At 30.0% G+C, this 17,817-nt stretch overlaps 1 protein-coding gene and 1 pseudogene across 1 annotated transcript; both read right to left on the reverse strand.

The window, feature by feature from the left end:
- Positions 1-3,731: 3,731 nt before the first annotated feature.
- LOC131183785 (lectin 7-like) lies at positions 3,732-4,448 on the reverse strand (annotated as a pseudogene).
- A 110-nt stretch (positions 4,449-4,558) lies between these two features.
- Positions 4,559-9,955, reverse strand: LOC110632700 (probable 1-deoxy-D-xylulose-5-phosphate synthase 2, chloroplastic). The gene is made up of 10 exons (XM_021781018.2): positions 9,829-9,955; positions 9,520-9,681; positions 9,152-9,316; positions 8,885-9,035; positions 6,670-6,941; positions 6,277-6,550; positions 5,894-6,201; positions 5,529-5,810; positions 5,157-5,441; positions 4,559-5,046 (listed from the first exon to the last, which is right to left on the reverse strand). The coding sequence occupies exons 1-10, from the start codon at positions 9,916-9,918 to the stop codon at positions 4,900-4,902; spliced, it is 2,136 nt and encodes a 711-aa protein (XP_021636710.2). The 5' UTR covers positions 9,919-9,955; the 3' UTR covers positions 4,559-4,899.
- Positions 9,956-17,817: the final 7,862 nt, after the last annotated feature.

The raw sequence follows: 17,817 nt of genomic DNA on the forward strand, positions 1-17,817 counted from the left end.
ATTGTTTCAAAAGTTCACCCTTTCACTCGTACATACATATACAGATTAATTAAAATTAATTAATTTAATTTTATTTATTGAATTAATATTTATATATTTAACTAATTTCATGTAATTATTTTTATTTTAAATAATTAAATATTCTAACTTTAGATGATTTAACACAATTATTAATTCATATAATTACATTATTTAAATATTTAATATTTAGTTAAATAATTTTATGAAAATGAATTTCCTCCAAGTTTTTGGTATGTCAACTTTATATGTGCTTATCCATTTCACAAATCAAAAGAATAAGTTATTTTGGCGTAGGAGACATGGGAGACAGTAGGGCAATAATTACCGACATTTTAAGAGTCCGTTTGGTCACATGGCAGAGGAATTACTGCACCATCTGATAGCACTTTGCATACTGATAATTTAACTATATATCGGCAACTAGGGAGTTTTGTTTAGCAAAAAAATTCTTCTAATGTCAGTATCATATGCCGATAATTTTAATGTCGGTTTCATGGTTGACTCTGCCACCTTGCCGAGATTCACCATGGTTTGGGAATTTCTTCTTCTCACGCACAGAAACAAGAAATTTTTTTAACTTTTAACACACAGTTTGGGCAGAATGCCTTATTATGGTTGGCGCGGAATGAAAAAGTTTTTAATGACTATGATACCTCCACTGCCTCTCTATGCTCTCTTATTTTACATCGCCTCTCCACCTAGATGAAGGCTATACGTGCAAAATTTCCCTTCTTAAGATCAAACTTGTGGATTACCTCAGCCACAATTCAATCATGATCAAATCCTCCCAAGCAGCGTCCACTTCTCCTATGGGCTGCTCCTCCCTAGACGTATGCTTCTTCATTTGGCAAGCCTGGGAGAAGTGCAGTAGGTGGTGTTCTTAGAGATTCCTCAATTTGTTTTTGCTGTGTATTTTCATGCCTAGTAGGTATCATAGAATCAAACGAAGTTGAATCGTTGGCCATATGCAAGGCTCTAAGGTTATCTGTGGACCTACCAGAACTAGGTTGCTTCCCTAAATCTCTCATCATTGAGTCGGATTCGATAAATGTAGTTTGTTGATTGACAAGCCTGGATTTTGCCCCCTGGAAGTTCTCCGTCATCATCAACTCAATTTAGAGCTTGATTTAATCACTTCCCATGGTCTCTTTAATTCATACTCTAAGGAAGCCAATTCAGTAGTTGATATTTTAGCCAAGCAAGGTCTGAGCTACTCAACGGACTTTGTTGCGCCACTCTAGGTTTGTAAGTTGCGGTACTCATATTCTCTGGACTTCTTAATTAGTTGTTCAGTTTTGATGTAGACTTGAGTTTTCGGCATCAGCTTTGCTCTCTATGCCGGATTTTTGTGCTACTTTTTGTCTTCTAGTTGCTTAATTTGCTCTCTATGTCATTTTTTGTTTCAAGTTTTCTGTTCCCATTGTTGTGTCTTTATGCTTAGCTTTGTCCTTCCCACAGCAGGAATTGAGTTTGTGTTTTGATTGCTAGGTATCCATTTTGACTTTGTACCTTTCTTCCAGGTTTTTTCAATTTTAGGTGTATAGAGGAAGTCAATTGATTTGGATTTAGTATAAGCATACTAATACTGAGATTTTCCTGATTAATTTAATAAAATAATTTTACTTATAAAAATAAATAAGAAACACTACAATTTTGTTCTCCGAATGCAGTTAATAATTTTCCTAATTAATTTGTGGAACAATGAATTTCATTGAGTTTCAACAATACCAACACTTACCACATTTTTATTTTCTACGTTGGTGGACTAGTTTTTTAGGCAAATTATTAAATTTACAACGAGTACTATAAAATAATGCTCTTTAGATATAAATATTCAATTTTTCCTTATTTATAGAAAATGAAATTTATGTTTTCTAATCATGTGCTTCAAGAGCCCCTAATAATCCCTTAGTTCTCCGAGCTTGAATATAATTCCCAAGAAAGCATGTACGAATTTCAACCAGTCCACCAGTAGCAGCAGCCAAACCATTACAGCAAAACACTTTCCTCAAATCAACTGCATATGAAAGGCTAAATATTTCCTACCTAAGACTGGATTCTCAGCTTAAATCGCGAACACACCTAATTTCTTGTTACTGGAGTCATAAATCACCCATACATTTGCTACCTATCTACTGTCAACGACCCAGCGAGCAGTTCCCACAGATTCAGTGGCGTTTACATGTTAATCCCTTCGTGACTTTTATAGCTTTGTAATCCATTCCCAAGTGTCCTCGCAAGTATCAAACTCAAACGCAACAAAGCCAGTGGAAGTAGAATTAGAACAAAATACCCCCCATTTATATGTATACCGTAAAAACTTTTTGTTAGTTGCTTTTCTGAATTTTCGAAGTAATGCATTGTTTATTCCAAATTTTCGAAAATACCATGTATTTTACTTGAATCCATTATATATTGGCCACTTCTTCTCCTACCACAAGGCAATAGCAAGTACCAAAGAGAAGAAAGAAAATAGTCATCGTATTTGAACTATGGACAACCTATCTAGAATTCGAATTTAATTTAAGGATGCTTTTTTTTTTTTTTTTTTTTTTTTTTTTTTTTTTTTATAATTGGAGATTTAAGTTATCCCACTTGCTGAAAAACATTATTGTCATTGCTCCAATACAAGTATATACTAAAATCTAAATTTTAAAATTATCTCTAAAGCTCAGAAAATAATTTATATACATGAAAAATATTTTCTAAAAAGATGTTTTTCATAAAAATATTTTTCGTTATTTGATTATAATGTTAATTAATTATATGTGTTTATTTTATATATGTATAAATGTATTTATATGTTAATAAGACTATTAAAATTAAAAAAATGACTTTTTCTTTTTAAAAATAGAAGTTATTTTTTTTAAAATGATTTATTTTTTCCTTTGACCAGAAAAATAACGTCAGAAAATGTAAAAAATGTTTTTCAAGAAAATATTTTTCGTGAAACAAACGGAGTTTAAAATTATAAAATCTCGATTTTGAACCTTAAAAAGAGTTAAATAAAATTTAAAGAAAATCTAAATTTATCATTGAGTATTCTAAACAAATTTTAATAATTCAAAGCAATTTTTAATTTAGTTAATTATATGATTCATTATAATTCACTGCTAAGTGAAATTTGACCTAGCTGGCTATGAATGAGATAGAATTGCTTGAGTGGTGATTCACCAAAAGACAAAAATTCACTCTTGCTTATGAATGATAAGGAAAAACTTCTGCTTAGAGGGAAAAGGTTTCATCTTTTAATAATCTGGAAAAAGCATTTAAAATATATAACTGTTGACAAGATACAATTATTTAATCAAGTTAATATAGAAAAAAATTAATGCGTTACATTAGACTAATTGTGTTCATTATAGGCCTTTGGGTGGATTAATTGTTATAGCCAAGGCAATGAGTCAATCAAATGTTTGCTTAATTAATATGAATCTCCACTCATTACAAAAGATGAATTATTGACTGATGTGAAATATGAAATGGGAATTGTGTAACTTAGATGAAGTAGAGTTTCCAAGAAGGAAAAAAAGATAATGAATTTGAACATAAGTTTCACTTCATTTATGAAATGAAACCTTTTATTACACCAGGCTTAACAACACCTCCTCCCAGGAAATAATTGGCTGATTAATTTGTGTGAACAACGAAGTTTATTAATTGTTCACACGAGTAACACTTATTATAGTTTTATTTTTCATCATGATGTATTAATTTTCCAAGCTTGAATAAAATTCCCAAGAAAGAATGTTACTGATTTCAACGGGTGCACCTGTAGCATCAGAGAAACCTGCTATGGCGTATTCAGACAACACTTCGCTCAGATCTACTGAATACAGAAGGCCTTGATTCCCAACGAAGGCTTGATTCTCAGAGCCGTAAATCATGTCTACACGTAAGGTATTGCTGCTGGAGCTATAAGTCACCCATGCATTTGCAACCAATCCACTGCTAAAAATCCAGGGAGCATTTGTTACAGATTCAATGGAGTTTACATTAATCCCTACATGACTAATATTGTAGCTTGGATCCCAGGTGTTTCTCTAAGCATCAAACTCAACCGCAACAACTTGATTTTCTATGAAGCCAGTGTAAGTAGAATTAGGACTAAATAGTGCAAGAAATCCCCCACTTGAATCAGGAGGGATCTGAGAGCCAACTGTTGCTATGAAGAAGCATATTCCATCGCCATAAATTGTAGGGTCAGTTGTTTTCACCACAAAAGAAAAGTGGTTTATAAAGTCAGTGAGCTTTCTTGTTTGGGCATCCCAGATATGCACTGGTTGAATACTTGCATGGAATAAGATAGAGGAGTGCTTTAAATATTTGTAGCAGGTAACAGAATTGTCTTCTAAAATTTTCCCCTTTTTTTTTCTTCTGAATTTTCGAAGATATGCCTTGTTTGTTCCGAATCTTGAAGTTACCATGTTTGTACTTGAATCCAATGTAAATTGGCTACATCTTCTCACAGCAAAAGCCAATACTTCTGTATTCGCTAAATGATTCACTCAGAGCATAATGTATTTTTTGGACTATGTGCATGGAAGTTTGCGTTTCATATTGACAAATACTTCTGTTTTTACATATGAACAAACAGAATAGAAGAAGGAATATTACTGAATGTTTTAAGAGAAATTTCTCGGTTTTGTCTTTTAAAGTTCTGACTAGTGCATATACAGAGGCGCCATTGGTGACTTAAACTGAAGTGAATCATTTTTGAATCCTCATATCGAGATCCATTTTAGTCATGGGATTGGAGGAGTTCCAAATCTTTGTACATTAATATCCAACTATGAACTTCTAAATTGCAATTTTTACAGGAGTCTCTCACTTACAGTGATGTGCATGGCTTTTGCTATTCCTGAAGCAATACTCACTTCACTTGAACTGAAGAGCTTCTTTTGGCTTCCCCAAGAGAGATAAGACTGTGGCAGTGATATGGTTTGAGGAGAGCCCTGCTGCTTGAATTTGGTCTTGAGGTGATCCATGCTCAATATATCTGTCAGGAAGAACCATTGGTCTCAACTGCAATACGCTTTAAGAAGGTTAGAACAGAAAAAAAATTGAAAAGGGAACAAAATGAAAGCAAGTCTTTTACGAAGCAGCTGAAATTTGCATGTTGAAAGAAAAATCACCTTTATTGGTCCATCCAGAATGCCACTTAAACTCAGGAAGTGGGATACATGGGAAGAAAACCCTCCAATGGAACCCTCTTCTACTGTAATTAGGAACTCATGCTCTTTAGCCAATCTCCTGACAAGATCTGTGTCTAAAGGTTTGCAAAATCTCGCATCAGCTACTGTAACAGAAATGCCTCGGGTTCTGAGCATGCTTGCAGCTTCTACACATTGTTGAACTATAGAACCATATCCCAAAATGGCAACTCTATCGCCTTCTTTCAGTATTCTTCCTTTTCCAATCTATTCAGTAATTAAAAAAGAAACATTTTGGTTATCTGTTATTAGTTCTGCTGTATGTAATTTTCTGAGTTGATTGCTTATGCTAACCTCAAGTGGGGTTCCTTTGTTGCTAGGAGGAAGAGCTGCTCCAATTCCATTGCCCCTTGGGAACCTGAAGCAGCTGGGTCTGTCATCTATGGCTGCAGAAGTGGCAATCATGTGCATCAGCTCAGCTTCATCAGATGGGGCCATGACCACCATGTTGGGCAAGCAAGACATGTATGTGACATCAAATGCTCCACAATGAGTGGGTCCATCTGCACCAACCAAACCAGCTCGATCCATGGCAAAGCGGACTGGTAACTTTTGAAGGTCCACATCATGTACCACCTATGTTACCCAGAAAAAACTTAGTATGGTATTTTGCAGCGGACTTATCTTAATTAATCAAGTATCAACTTCCGTTGGCTCACCTGATCATAACCTCGTTGCAGGAATGAAGAGTAGATAGCACAGAATGGCTTAAGTCCTTCAGTGGCCAAACCAGCTGCAAATGTAACAGCATGTTGCTCTGCGATGCCCACATCGAAGCAGCGATCTGGAAACCTCTTCTGGAAATAATTGAGACCAGTCCCACCACCCATCGCAGCATGAATGGCTACAATCTTGTTGTCTGTCTCAGCTTCCTTGATCAGAGCTTCAGCAAAGTACTGTGTATATGAAAGTGTAGGGGATTTTGGCTTGAATTGCTTCCCAGTTGGAATATCAAACTTGACGACACCTGAGAGTATGAAAGAATAAGGATCTTCTAAGGAATTCATAACACCACTACGTGACAAGAAAGTTGTAGTCTCACCATGCATTTTATCAGCTGCTGCCTCAGCTGGGGGATAGCCCTTCCCTTTCTCTGTCACAATGTGAATCAGAACTGGTCCTGGGGCAGGCATTGCTTTAACTTTTTGAAATATGGTCACTAGATCTTCAACGTTGTGCCCATCCACTGGACCGATATAATATAAACCTAGCTCCTCGAAGAGAGTAGATCCAGAAGCACTAATCATTCCCCTTGCATACTCATCTACCTTCGCTGCAACTTGATGCGCTTGCGCACCTATTTGCTTTGTGATGCTCTTCAACACACAAAACCAAAGTCAGATGTCTTCTGATATTGAAATTAGATGCGAGGACCAGAGCATGAAGATAAAAAAATAAAAATAAAAATAAAAAAGAAAGAAAACTTGTAACTTACTTTTGCAGCTTCACGAAGTTTGCGGAACTGGGTGCTTGCCTGGAGCTTGGTCAAAGCACTACTAAGTGCTCCAACTGGAGTTGCAGGGCCATCGATCGTAGCAGTGGGTAAAGATACTTGCTTATTGTCATTCAATATAACAATTAGATTAGCATCAAGGAATCCTAAATTGTTCATGGCCTCATATGCTTGTCCAGCTGTCATGGCTCCATCTCCGATTACAGAAATGACATTGTTGTTCTTCCCCAACAGGTCCCTTGCAACTGCCATTCCTGCACATTTTATTTTGTAGAAAACTTATTACTACATTGAATTCCTACTTGTACAAGCAGTACTGGTTAGTAATATGAATTTAATTGTTGCATATAGCCTGTACCTGGATCTCTTCTATTCAATTTGATTTGCATACTAACTGGATTAATGGGAAAAATTATATTATTAAACGGTGACTTAAATTTACTTAGTTGTTAAGGATTGAAGTCTTATAAAGTGGGTCAAAACTTACAAGTAAAGTAATAATTAAAAAATAAAAAGGAAATTAACTTTTCCAATTTGCTACTGAATTGCGACTCAGTAAGCAGATCATGTTTAGCTATATAAGGAGATTGATTCTCCATTTTGAGAGGAGCCCAATTTTGCGATAGAAAACCCATTTTGTGAGAGAGAAAATTAGAGTGAATTTTCTATAAACCAAACTTTTGAGAGGTTTTGAGTGTAATTGGATATGAGAGTTTGAGTGATCTGTAAGATAGAAATATTTAGTGTTTGTAATTATTTTGCTTATAATAGAATATTTATTTATAAAGTAAATTTATGCTGAATCACTTTAAATTTAAATTTTGTGTTTTTTGTATTTTAAATAATATTTAGTGCAATAATATGAAATTATTTAAATAATAATATATAAATTATACATTAATTATATGTAATAAGTTTAACATATGAAATATTTAAGGAGATAATGTTATAATAATGATACAAAATTCTCTTCTGAAGGCAAGTTTAAAATTCTAACAATAAAGTTCATATTTATTATTTAATCAGTATGAAATAAATTACAATCATTTATTTTTTTTATAAAAAGAAAAGATATTTCATAAATTAAAAATAAAGTAAAAAATAAGTATGAATTAATATATAATATTTTTCATAAATAAATTAAAATTTATAAAAAAAAAGTAATAAAAAAATATTTTAATAATATATTTAATCGTAAAGGTCTTAATTTTTAAAAGTTAGTTTTTAAAGAAAATAATAATTTAAATAATAAAAAATTAAAATAATAAAGTTAATAATAATAATAATCTTAATGAAAAGAAAAATTAAAGAAATTAAATAATTAGTGTAAAAGAGAATTATATATTCATTCTTTGTAAAGAGTGACATGTAGCAAATAATGTTTTGCATAAATGAATTCAAATAAAAAAATTAATGTAAAAAATTTTTAAATAATGTATTTAATTACAAATATATTAATTTTTAAATATCAAATTTAAAAAAAAACAATAATTTAAATCATAAAAATTAAGGTAATAATGTCAATAATAATTTTAATTAAAAGAAAAATAAAAAAATTAAAATAATTAGTAGAAGGAGAGTTATACACTATTTTTTATGGATGTTAATACGTGGTAAATAATATTTTTATTTTATAAATAAATTTATAAAAAATGTAATATAAAAAATTTTTAAATAGTACATTTAATCACAAATGCCTTAATTTTTAAAAATAAAATTTTAAAGAAAATGATAATTTAAATTATAACAATTAAGTAGTAATACTAATACTAATAATAATTAAAAAATTAAAAAAAAATAAAATAATTAGTATAAAAAAATCATACACTGTTTATTGATGGTGATATATGGTAAATTTTTTAATAATTAAAAAATAAAAAAATAATTAATTAAATTAAAAAAAATTATATAATCATTTATGGAGTGTGACGTGATAAATTTTTAGGAAAAATATCACATAGTAACACTATATGAATACTGCTTGCTTTATAATATAGGAAATATTATGAAAAATTCTTAGTACATATAAAAGTAGTACTATTTCTTTTAAAAAAAGTGAATTATATTTATAATATAAAAAAAATATTTTACATAATTATAAAAAATAATACATATATACTAAATACACTTAATAGTTTATGCACTTATAGATATAAAGATTACACTTCTGAATAAAAAGAGCTGCGCCTATACATACCAAGACCAGCAGAGATGCTTGTGGAGCTATGTCCGGTGCCAAAGGCATCATAAACGCTCTCATCTCTTTTAGGAAATCCTGCAAGCCCTGAAGTTTTCCTTATGGTGTGCATCCTAGACCTTCTTCCCGTTAGAATTTTATGTGGGTATGCCTGCAAAAAAAAAATCCAGACCCTGTTTAGGATTACATACTCTGGACATTCAAACTCACCATTCTGCTCTTTCTTTTTTTTTAAAAACTGATTGTTTGGAATGTAGAGTATCCCACCTGATGACCAACATCCCAAACGATTCTATCGTCAGGGGTGTTGAACACATGATGCAGAGCCACTGTTAGCTCGACAACTCCTAAGCTGGCACTCAAATGCCCTCCTGTCTTTGATACACTGTATATAATATCTGCTCGAAGCTCTGCTGCTAGTTGTTCAAGATCCTGAAAGTTATCGATGTATAACAACCAAAATAAGTAGGCAGTTCAAAAAGATTCCACGTTAAAAGCAAACAAAACAAGAACGCCAAAAAAAAAAAAAAAAGGAAGCAGCAGTTCTCATTGGTGTGATAACAACCCTGTAAACAGATACAGAAGATCACCATCAGCTCTGCGTATTTTTTTGTTTTTTTTCTCTTTCTTGTTACCTGTGTGGATAGGTTCTTCATGTGAACTGGGTAATTGATTGTATCCAGCAATGGTGTGGCTGTTTTCCCCCCTGAGAAATCAATTTTCCAGCCATTTTGATCTTTGCTTATCATCGTATTCCCTTCCTCATCTGGGTGGCCGGCAGATGCTTGTAAAAAGAACTGAAACGAATAACCAACCATCATTTAACTACCCATAAACAAGATCACATCATCAAACACCAAAGCGTAAAGAATAAACCAGAAATGAAGATGGTTAACAAGATGAACATCATCATCATCATCATCATCATTATTATTATTATACACCTGTTTTCTGCCATAAAGGATTGATCTTGGAGCTTTCAAGAATGGAAAGAGAGATTGGTTTGCTATAAAAGAAGAACTAGAAACCGCCATGGCTTCTAAAATTTATGTAGTAAGAGAAATAAGAAGGAGATTTTGTGTGAGGGAATGAAGAGGGGGAAGTACCAAATTTATATAGCGGGCAGCCCGGCAGGGTAAGACAAACAACGACTTGTGTATTTTTTTAGTGTTTATTCGATTAAATTCTATTAAAATGTGTTTCAGTAATATATAATTGAATTTTAATTTTGAATATAATGTTTATGTCAAATTTAAATTTTATCAAGTATTGTTCTTTGTACTGCATCTTGTTTATATAAATGATTAATTAAATATAATATATATATTTTAATTTCACTTTAAATATCTAGGTTCAGTCCTTCAAGTAGATGGGGGATGTGAGGAGGATGTTAGTCATAGGATTAAAGTCGGATGGTTGAAGTGGAGACGTGCCACGGGAGTTTTATGTGATCGTAAGATTCCCAATAAATTAAAAGGAAAATTTTACTGCATACCATAATGACCGCCATGCTTATATGGTAGTGAGTGTTGGGCACTAAAAGAGTCGTATACATCTAAGATAAGAGTTGCAGAGATGAGAATGTTAAGGTGGATGAGTGGCCATACTAGACTAGATAAAGTCCGTAATGAAAGTATTAGAGAAAAGGTAGGAGTGGTGCCAATTGAAGATAAGTTGAGAGAAGGGAGATTGAGGTGGTTTGGTCATGTGAAGCGTAGACATACGGAGGCTCCAGTTAGACAAGTAGAGCACATTAAGCTAGAGGATAGAAAGAAAAAAAGGGGTAGACCTAAATTGACTTGGAGGAGAGTAGTACAGCATGACTTAGAAGCATTACACATTTCTGAGGATTTAACCCAAAATCGTTCAGAGTGGAAAAAACGAATCCATATAGCCGACCCCAAATTTTTGGGATAAAGGCTTAGTTGAGTTGAATATATATATTTTAATAATATTTATAAATATTTTTATATATTATATTTTAAATAAATAAAAATTAAATATTTTATAAAAATATTAAAATATTTGTATTAATAAAATTTATAAAAGTATATGGGTCTATATATTAATAAGATAATATTAATAATTGAATTTGGAGTGAATTTTAATTAAATTTAAGATGAATTTAATTATTAGAAATTTTAATAACTTAAAAAAAAAAGATAATTTTCGTAAATACCCATAAAAAAGGAGAGCTTTTGTGTTATAAAATATTCTATCATCTCACAAAAATATTTTTACTTCTATTTTTATATAATTTAAGAAAATATAGTAAATATAAATAAAATAATAAATTTTAACTTTTACACCCACTTTTTAAAAGAATAGTTTTTTTTTTCTTTACATCAATCGATATAAAAAAATAAACAGTTATTTTTTATAATTAATTTTGATTAAAGTTAAAATTTATAATTTATAATTTTAAAAATACTCTAATATTATAAATCAGAGCTGATCGATAAGCCATGCGATATCCATTGGGTGGTTGGCAGCTCCCTTTCATATTGTTTTTTTTTTTTTTTGACCCATCACTATATCTATATGTCCCTATTGGAGGGACTAATTATTCAATGCAATATTTTATATATTAAAAAACCTTACCAATATCCAATATTTTTCCCTTATATATATAATTAAAAATATTAAAATTTAAATTCTTAATTTTTATAATATGACATCGGAATCTGATCATGAGATTATTAACTCTATGACATTAATATAACAAGATAAAGACAATGGACATGAAATAGAATTTGTTAATGATAAATAATTGCATATATGCAACTATATATTATACAATTTACATTAACTAATAATAATAATAATAATAATAATAATAATAATAATAATAATAATAAATTTAAACTGACTTATCCATTAAAAGCGTATAATTTACTTGACAAATTCAGATTCGAGTCTCTATTATGTTAATTTCCTATTAAAAATAACAATAATAATGGAATCATATATGTATGCCAAATTGTCATAATTTATAGCTTAAATTGACATAGGGGTGCAGATATATTACCATAATTGCATAAATTTCTTTAAATTAATGGATTTAGAAAAAGAAAAGTTATTCAAGGATTAAAATGAAAAATAAGTTGTTTGAAAAGGATTGAAGTAGCTAGGTATGGATGCTCTTCTCAAATCCCTTCAAGGGAAGAATCTTCATCATCTAATCAGTACAAAAACAAAAAGGATTAAATAAGATCATAATTCTTTAAATAAATTTAAAATTAAGTTTTGAATAAAAAAATAATATAACCTTAAATAAATTCAATTAAAAAAATAAAATATTATTTTTCTATTTTTTAATAACAAAATATTTAAAATATTAATTTTTATTAATTTTATAAAAATTTATTTTAATTAAAATTAATATATAATTTTTAATATTTAAAAATTAAAGAATTAATATTTTCTTATTAAAAAAATAATATTTATTAAGTGAAAAATTATTTGACTTTAATTAAAAAAATTCATTTTTATTTGATTTAAAATTTAATTTTGAGCTTATTTAGATCAATTTAAAGTATAGGGAATTATATATATATATATATATATATATATATATATATATATATATATATATATATTTATATATATATATATATAAATTTTTTTTTTCTGTGGGTAAAGAGAGATGTGATGATATCACCTACCATCTTTATCTATCTCCAAAAACGCAGAGTTTCCTATAATGCAAAATGTTTTGAAGACATATACTTAGAAAATAATGATAAATATTGAAAGTATAATTTATTCCTTTAATTTACTTTTTTTTCTTTTTATGGTTCTAATATATCTTTAAAAGGATATGTAATAATCCTTTTTGTGAGACACCTATTAACTGGTTTTACACTACAATGCATTAGATTTGTGGATTTTTTTTTTAAAATTAAAAAAAATTAAATTTTAAATTTAATAATTAATAAAAAAATTAATTAAATTAAATTCTTATAAAAATTTACCTCCCAATAAAATTGTTATAAAAATTTCAGATAAGGAATTTATGAATATTAAAAGTGCTTGTCAATTATCAAGAATTTAGAGTTAAGTTAGGCGTGAAGGTTAAGAAAAAGAAAAAAAAAAAAGCTTAAATTTGTCGTTACGTAGAGAATCAACAAGTCAGCATTCATTTCCAGATTCCTACATAACATTTTCAACGGCTCATTTTTCTCTCATGTTTATATATATATATATATATTATGTTTCTTACTAAAATTATTAGTGTTTACATTAAAATAATTTATTTATTGATTTATTAATTATTTTTGTTTAAAAATTAATTCAATTAATTTTTTATAAAATTAATTCAATAAATTTTATTTTATTAATTTATGATCTAAGTTGATTATTAAGTAAATATATGGTTAACTAAGATAAGAACTCCCTCTATAATAATGCATTTACAATTTTTCTTTTCCTCTACAAAGACAATTCCAATATAACTTTAGACAAGAAATTAACTTTGACTGGGAAGTATTATGGATTTATTATTAAAATAATGTTAAAAAATGTATTTACTATATCAATGTCAAATCTGGCGGTCCAAGGGACCACTACGGTTACTTTTTTCTCTATAATCCTTACTTTCCTTATTAATACATATATAATTTTTCTTCGAGCATAAGTTTAGATTCAGTCTCAATGGAAAAATGCACATAATAACGTATCTTTACAGATTAAGATCTATGAGATCACCCCTTTCATTATGGGGTGACAGTGAAATAGTACCATTTAAACCTTGTTTTTTATACTTTTCTCAAAAGTTTGGAGAAAGATGTAATTAAGGTGAAATTCTTTTTTCTCTCTGTGAGGATCTGAAGATTGAATCTAGCCGTAAGAAGAATACTTGGTCGATAAATAACTCACTTCTTGATCTTTAACCTCCTTAGTCATTACGAGCGTCCCCTATCAGTGTAATGAGACGTATCTATTTGTTTATTTCTTACCTTAAAATGGGAGTAGATTTGAAAAAGGATCTTAAAATATCTAATATGGGGCCTAAGGATCTCTTAACACCCTCTTTTTCTTCTCATTGAAATTATTTCAAAAAAATTGATCATAGTAAAGAAAAAGGGGAGAACAAACACACTTAGAGATAACATGTTATTAAAAAATAACATTTTCTTAAGCAAGTTGAGTTATGCTGAAAATGCTGATAAGAATAACATTTTTTTATAAGCCAATAAGAATAAATTCAAACCTGTATAATTTTGAAAGCAATATAATTAATATCATTATTTTAAAATGTCATACCTTACCCCTCTGTAAGGCATAACATGATCTCGTAGAATACCTAATGAACTACCGAACTTCACCTACCGATAACTCATTAAGTACCCTATAAGGGATTTTAAAATAATTTTTTTTTCTTATTTTTGATAAGTGGTGAGCATTTTCTAATAGGCATTAAAACATTTAATTGAAGTTAAAAACTAGTTAAAACTTTTGGCCCATTTTATTTTTCCACAAAATTTATAAAAATTTTGACAGAGTTCTTCTGTATTTTGAGAAATCAGTTCTTCAAATACCTGTAAAAAGCACTTCTAAAAATTGTTCTCAACAACTACTTCAATTTCACAATCAAACTCAATCCATTTCAACAACTCCACAATCATTTCAATCAATTTCTCAAGTCCAAAATTCAATAATCCTCAAAAATATTAGCAATACATTTCATTCAGATTAAATAAAATAGTTCCACTCATATTTCATTAGAGACAAAATAATTTATATTCATCATACTAGAAATTTACATTCAGAAAATCCAAACTAAATTTATTATAACTTTATACAAACTTTTGTACAAAATGCTCAAGACCGATTTTACAAGTCCATAAAATTACATGCAATACATACATCAAAATGAATATTTACAGTCAGAGTATAAATTATACCTGATAACTTCTAGTAGGTAGATCCCCTGTCCTCAGCAGCTCAATCTGCTGCTCCTCGAGTCTCTATATCTGCGATAGCATACAAAGCTATCGCTGAGTGGTGCACAAACTAGTAATTTAAAACTTAATACAAATTATGCTTGACAATTCATAACAAATAGAATTTTAAAATTTCTAAATTCTTCAAAATCCATGACCTTCAGAAGTCAACATTATCATTCATGCAAATTATTCATTTGAATAACATTTTGATCAAATAGTAACTATTTATTTACATTTCTTTTAAATTCCGAAACAATACAAAAATTTTTGAATTACTGACAGATTATTTATTTCAATCACAATTTATCAAATCATGCATAATTTAAAGGGCGTTACCAACAATACACACAATCGAACCCATGACCCAAAATTCAAATAGATGTCGTGTTGTACACCACGACATTTCACACTCTCCCAATAAATGAGGCTAAAAGAGAGAAACAAAGACTAGCTAGTATATATGAGTACTCATTCACATCATTCCCCAACTAGCAAGCCAGAGAGGAAGAAACTCGCCCCATCAAGTGGAGGAGTTATCTCACTAGACAAGCTAATGAGAATTCACAACATATTTTGTCATATCAACTGTGGTTTCAAATCATATTCAAAATAATTTCTATTTACAAAGTGTTTACAAATCATTAGCATATTTAATCATCATAAATTCATGCTCAAGGTTGGCAACACATCAAACTTAAAATTTACAATCCTTAAAACAATGCAATAAATCCTTAAATGCATAAGAAAATTTATATTCAAATTATACAATTTCATTCAATAAGTTAAAATTCTCAACACAACAAAAATCATAAATCATACAATAAATTTATTTCAAATCAATTTGGAATTAAAAAATAACAAAAGAGTTAGTTGTGCACAAACCTCAAGCGAGTCGCCTCTTGACGTTGACTCGGTTCCTTGGGTTCTTTCCCGGTATTCTTTCCAATTGAAATATACAATTTCACAATGTTTCAGTACTAGAACTTAACATAAATCCAAAATAAATTTAGCTTCACTTTTACCTAGCTCTAACGTGCTAAACTCGACGTTCTTGAAATTTTGTGTTTCGGGGTTACTATTTATTATACTATTCAAGTCAAATTGTTGACTTTCTAAGGCTTAATAGGTATGGAAATTCCAACTTCACCCACATACCACATTTTGGTCACCAAACTTGTTGGTTTTGGTTGTTTACTCAAATTCTAAGTCTTTTAGGCAAATTTGGTAAATTTCAGTTTTAGAGTTCTAAGTTGCACTGTTCCATTGGTCACTTTATTGTTGGAATTTGGCAAAAATTTCTTCATAGAAAATGTTCCCCATTGTCTTAAGTTTATTCTCCTTTTTGAATCACCCCAATTGGAGTTTTGTAGCTCAAGTTACAGCCAAAATACAGTTACTGTTCATGCTGCAGAATTTATTTCTAGCAGATTTATTGATCCAACTTCGCTCAGCAATTTGATCAAGTTAAGTCTATAATTTGGTCTAATTTTCTTCATATGAAATGTTCTACTATGTCTTAGGTTTCCATCGGTTTAAGAATCACCTAAATCGGAGTTTTCTAGAGAGAGTTATAGCCATTGAAACTTTACTGTTCATGTGGTAAATCTACAGTTTTGCAGATTCAGTGAGTCAAATTTGCTCACTAATTTGATTAGGTTAATGGCATAATTTGGGTTGGTGTTCTTCATGAAAGTTTTAGGCCTATATCTCATCTAACCACTGGTAAAATTTCAGGTCATTTTGATTTTCCTAGCTCGAGTTATGACCCAAATACAATTAATGTTCATGTGTACTGTTCATACTACAGATTTTCAAGTTTGGCTAGTTTGTTCACTAGGTTTTGGTCACTTTTTGGGCATGCTTCCTAAATGAAAATTGTGTCATTTAGTGCCTATTTTCAGTCCCAATTGGTCCCATACCAATTGGACTTATAAAATTTCATATTTGGTCCCTCAAAGTTGACTTTTGGTCATGGTGCATACCTAATCCGAATTTGGCTTTTAATTTAACACTCCTAACACACCTCTTTAGGTCACAATTGACCATTTCTTTCCTTAAACTATGTCAAAGATATCATTTAGCACTTCTTCACATTTTTGGTCTCTAAACCCTAATGTTCAAAACCCTAATTCATGTCATTTGTTGCATTTAGCTAATTAAACACTTATAAACATGCTCCCTTAACTCAATTAAGCTTCCAAACATGTTTAGCTCAAACAAATTTATAAGTTGTCCAACCAAACCCCAGCTGTCCAAAATTCTATATAATCCCTCAACAATTTTTCTTTCCATTTTAAGTTTATTTACAAGCTCAATAAGTTAGAAATGTAAGAATCAAACTCAAATTATCAAAATTGATTACTAACCTTTTATGTAAAATTTCTTTTTCTTCAAAACTTCTTTCTTTCTTTTTCTTTTTGTTGTCAAGCTCCTTCCCAAGTGACTATAACAAGTTTTTGTGAGCAAGTATGGGAGAAGTTGAGGTTTAGTGAGGGTTTCAAAGCTTGAAGACAACTTTAATGGAGGAATTTCCATAGAGATGAGAGGGAGAGGGAAAGTGACGTTTTGAAGAAGACCTTTATCTCTTTTTTTTTTTCTTTCTTTTCTTTTTGTTTTTATGTCTTTAGGAAGACCAAAAATCTAATTAACTAAATATATTAATTATTATTTTTATGGCATCATGCATGAGGTCATGCATGATGTCATCACTTTTTGACTTTTCCATTTTCTTCTTTTTTTTATTTATTTTTCTATTAGTTCTTTAATTTAATTCTCGATTCTGAAATTTTCTTTTCTCCAATTTTATTTGACAGTTAGGTCAGGAGTCAGCTCTCAGGGTCAATTGATCAAATTGCCCCTCGCCGGTTCATTCCGGTTTGCAATTAATTCTATATTTCTTCCGGCTCCCTGACCTAATTATTTAACTGACTTAACAGTTCTTTTTCGTGATTTTCTCTTTTCCACTGTGTTTATAAGGGTCCTAAG

The sequence above is a fragment of the Hevea brasiliensis genome, chromosome 10 (assembly GCF_030052815.1).
Source record: "Hevea brasiliensis isolate MT/VB/25A 57/8 chromosome 10, ASM3005281v1, whole genome shotgun sequence".
Lineage (NCBI taxonomy): Eukaryota > Viridiplantae > Streptophyta > Magnoliopsida > Malpighiales > Euphorbiaceae > Hevea > Hevea brasiliensis.

What these genes read in the sequence shown, in the direction of transcription:
- LOC110632700 (XM_021781018.2), bottom strand. Translation starts at nt 9,918, where the DNA reads ATGGCGGTTTCTAGTTCTTCTTTTATAGCAAACCAATCTCTCTTTCCA. An exon ending in TTTGGGATGTTGGTCATCAG is followed by an intron (nt 9,036 to 9,151) that starts GTGGGATACTCT and finishes TTTTTTTTGCAG; the next exon opens with GCATACCCACATAAAATTCT. An exon ending in ACAAAGGAACCCCACTTGAG is followed by an intron (nt 5,442 to 5,528) that starts GTTAGCATAAGC and finishes ATTACTGAATAG; the next exon opens with ATTGGAAAAGGAAGAATACT.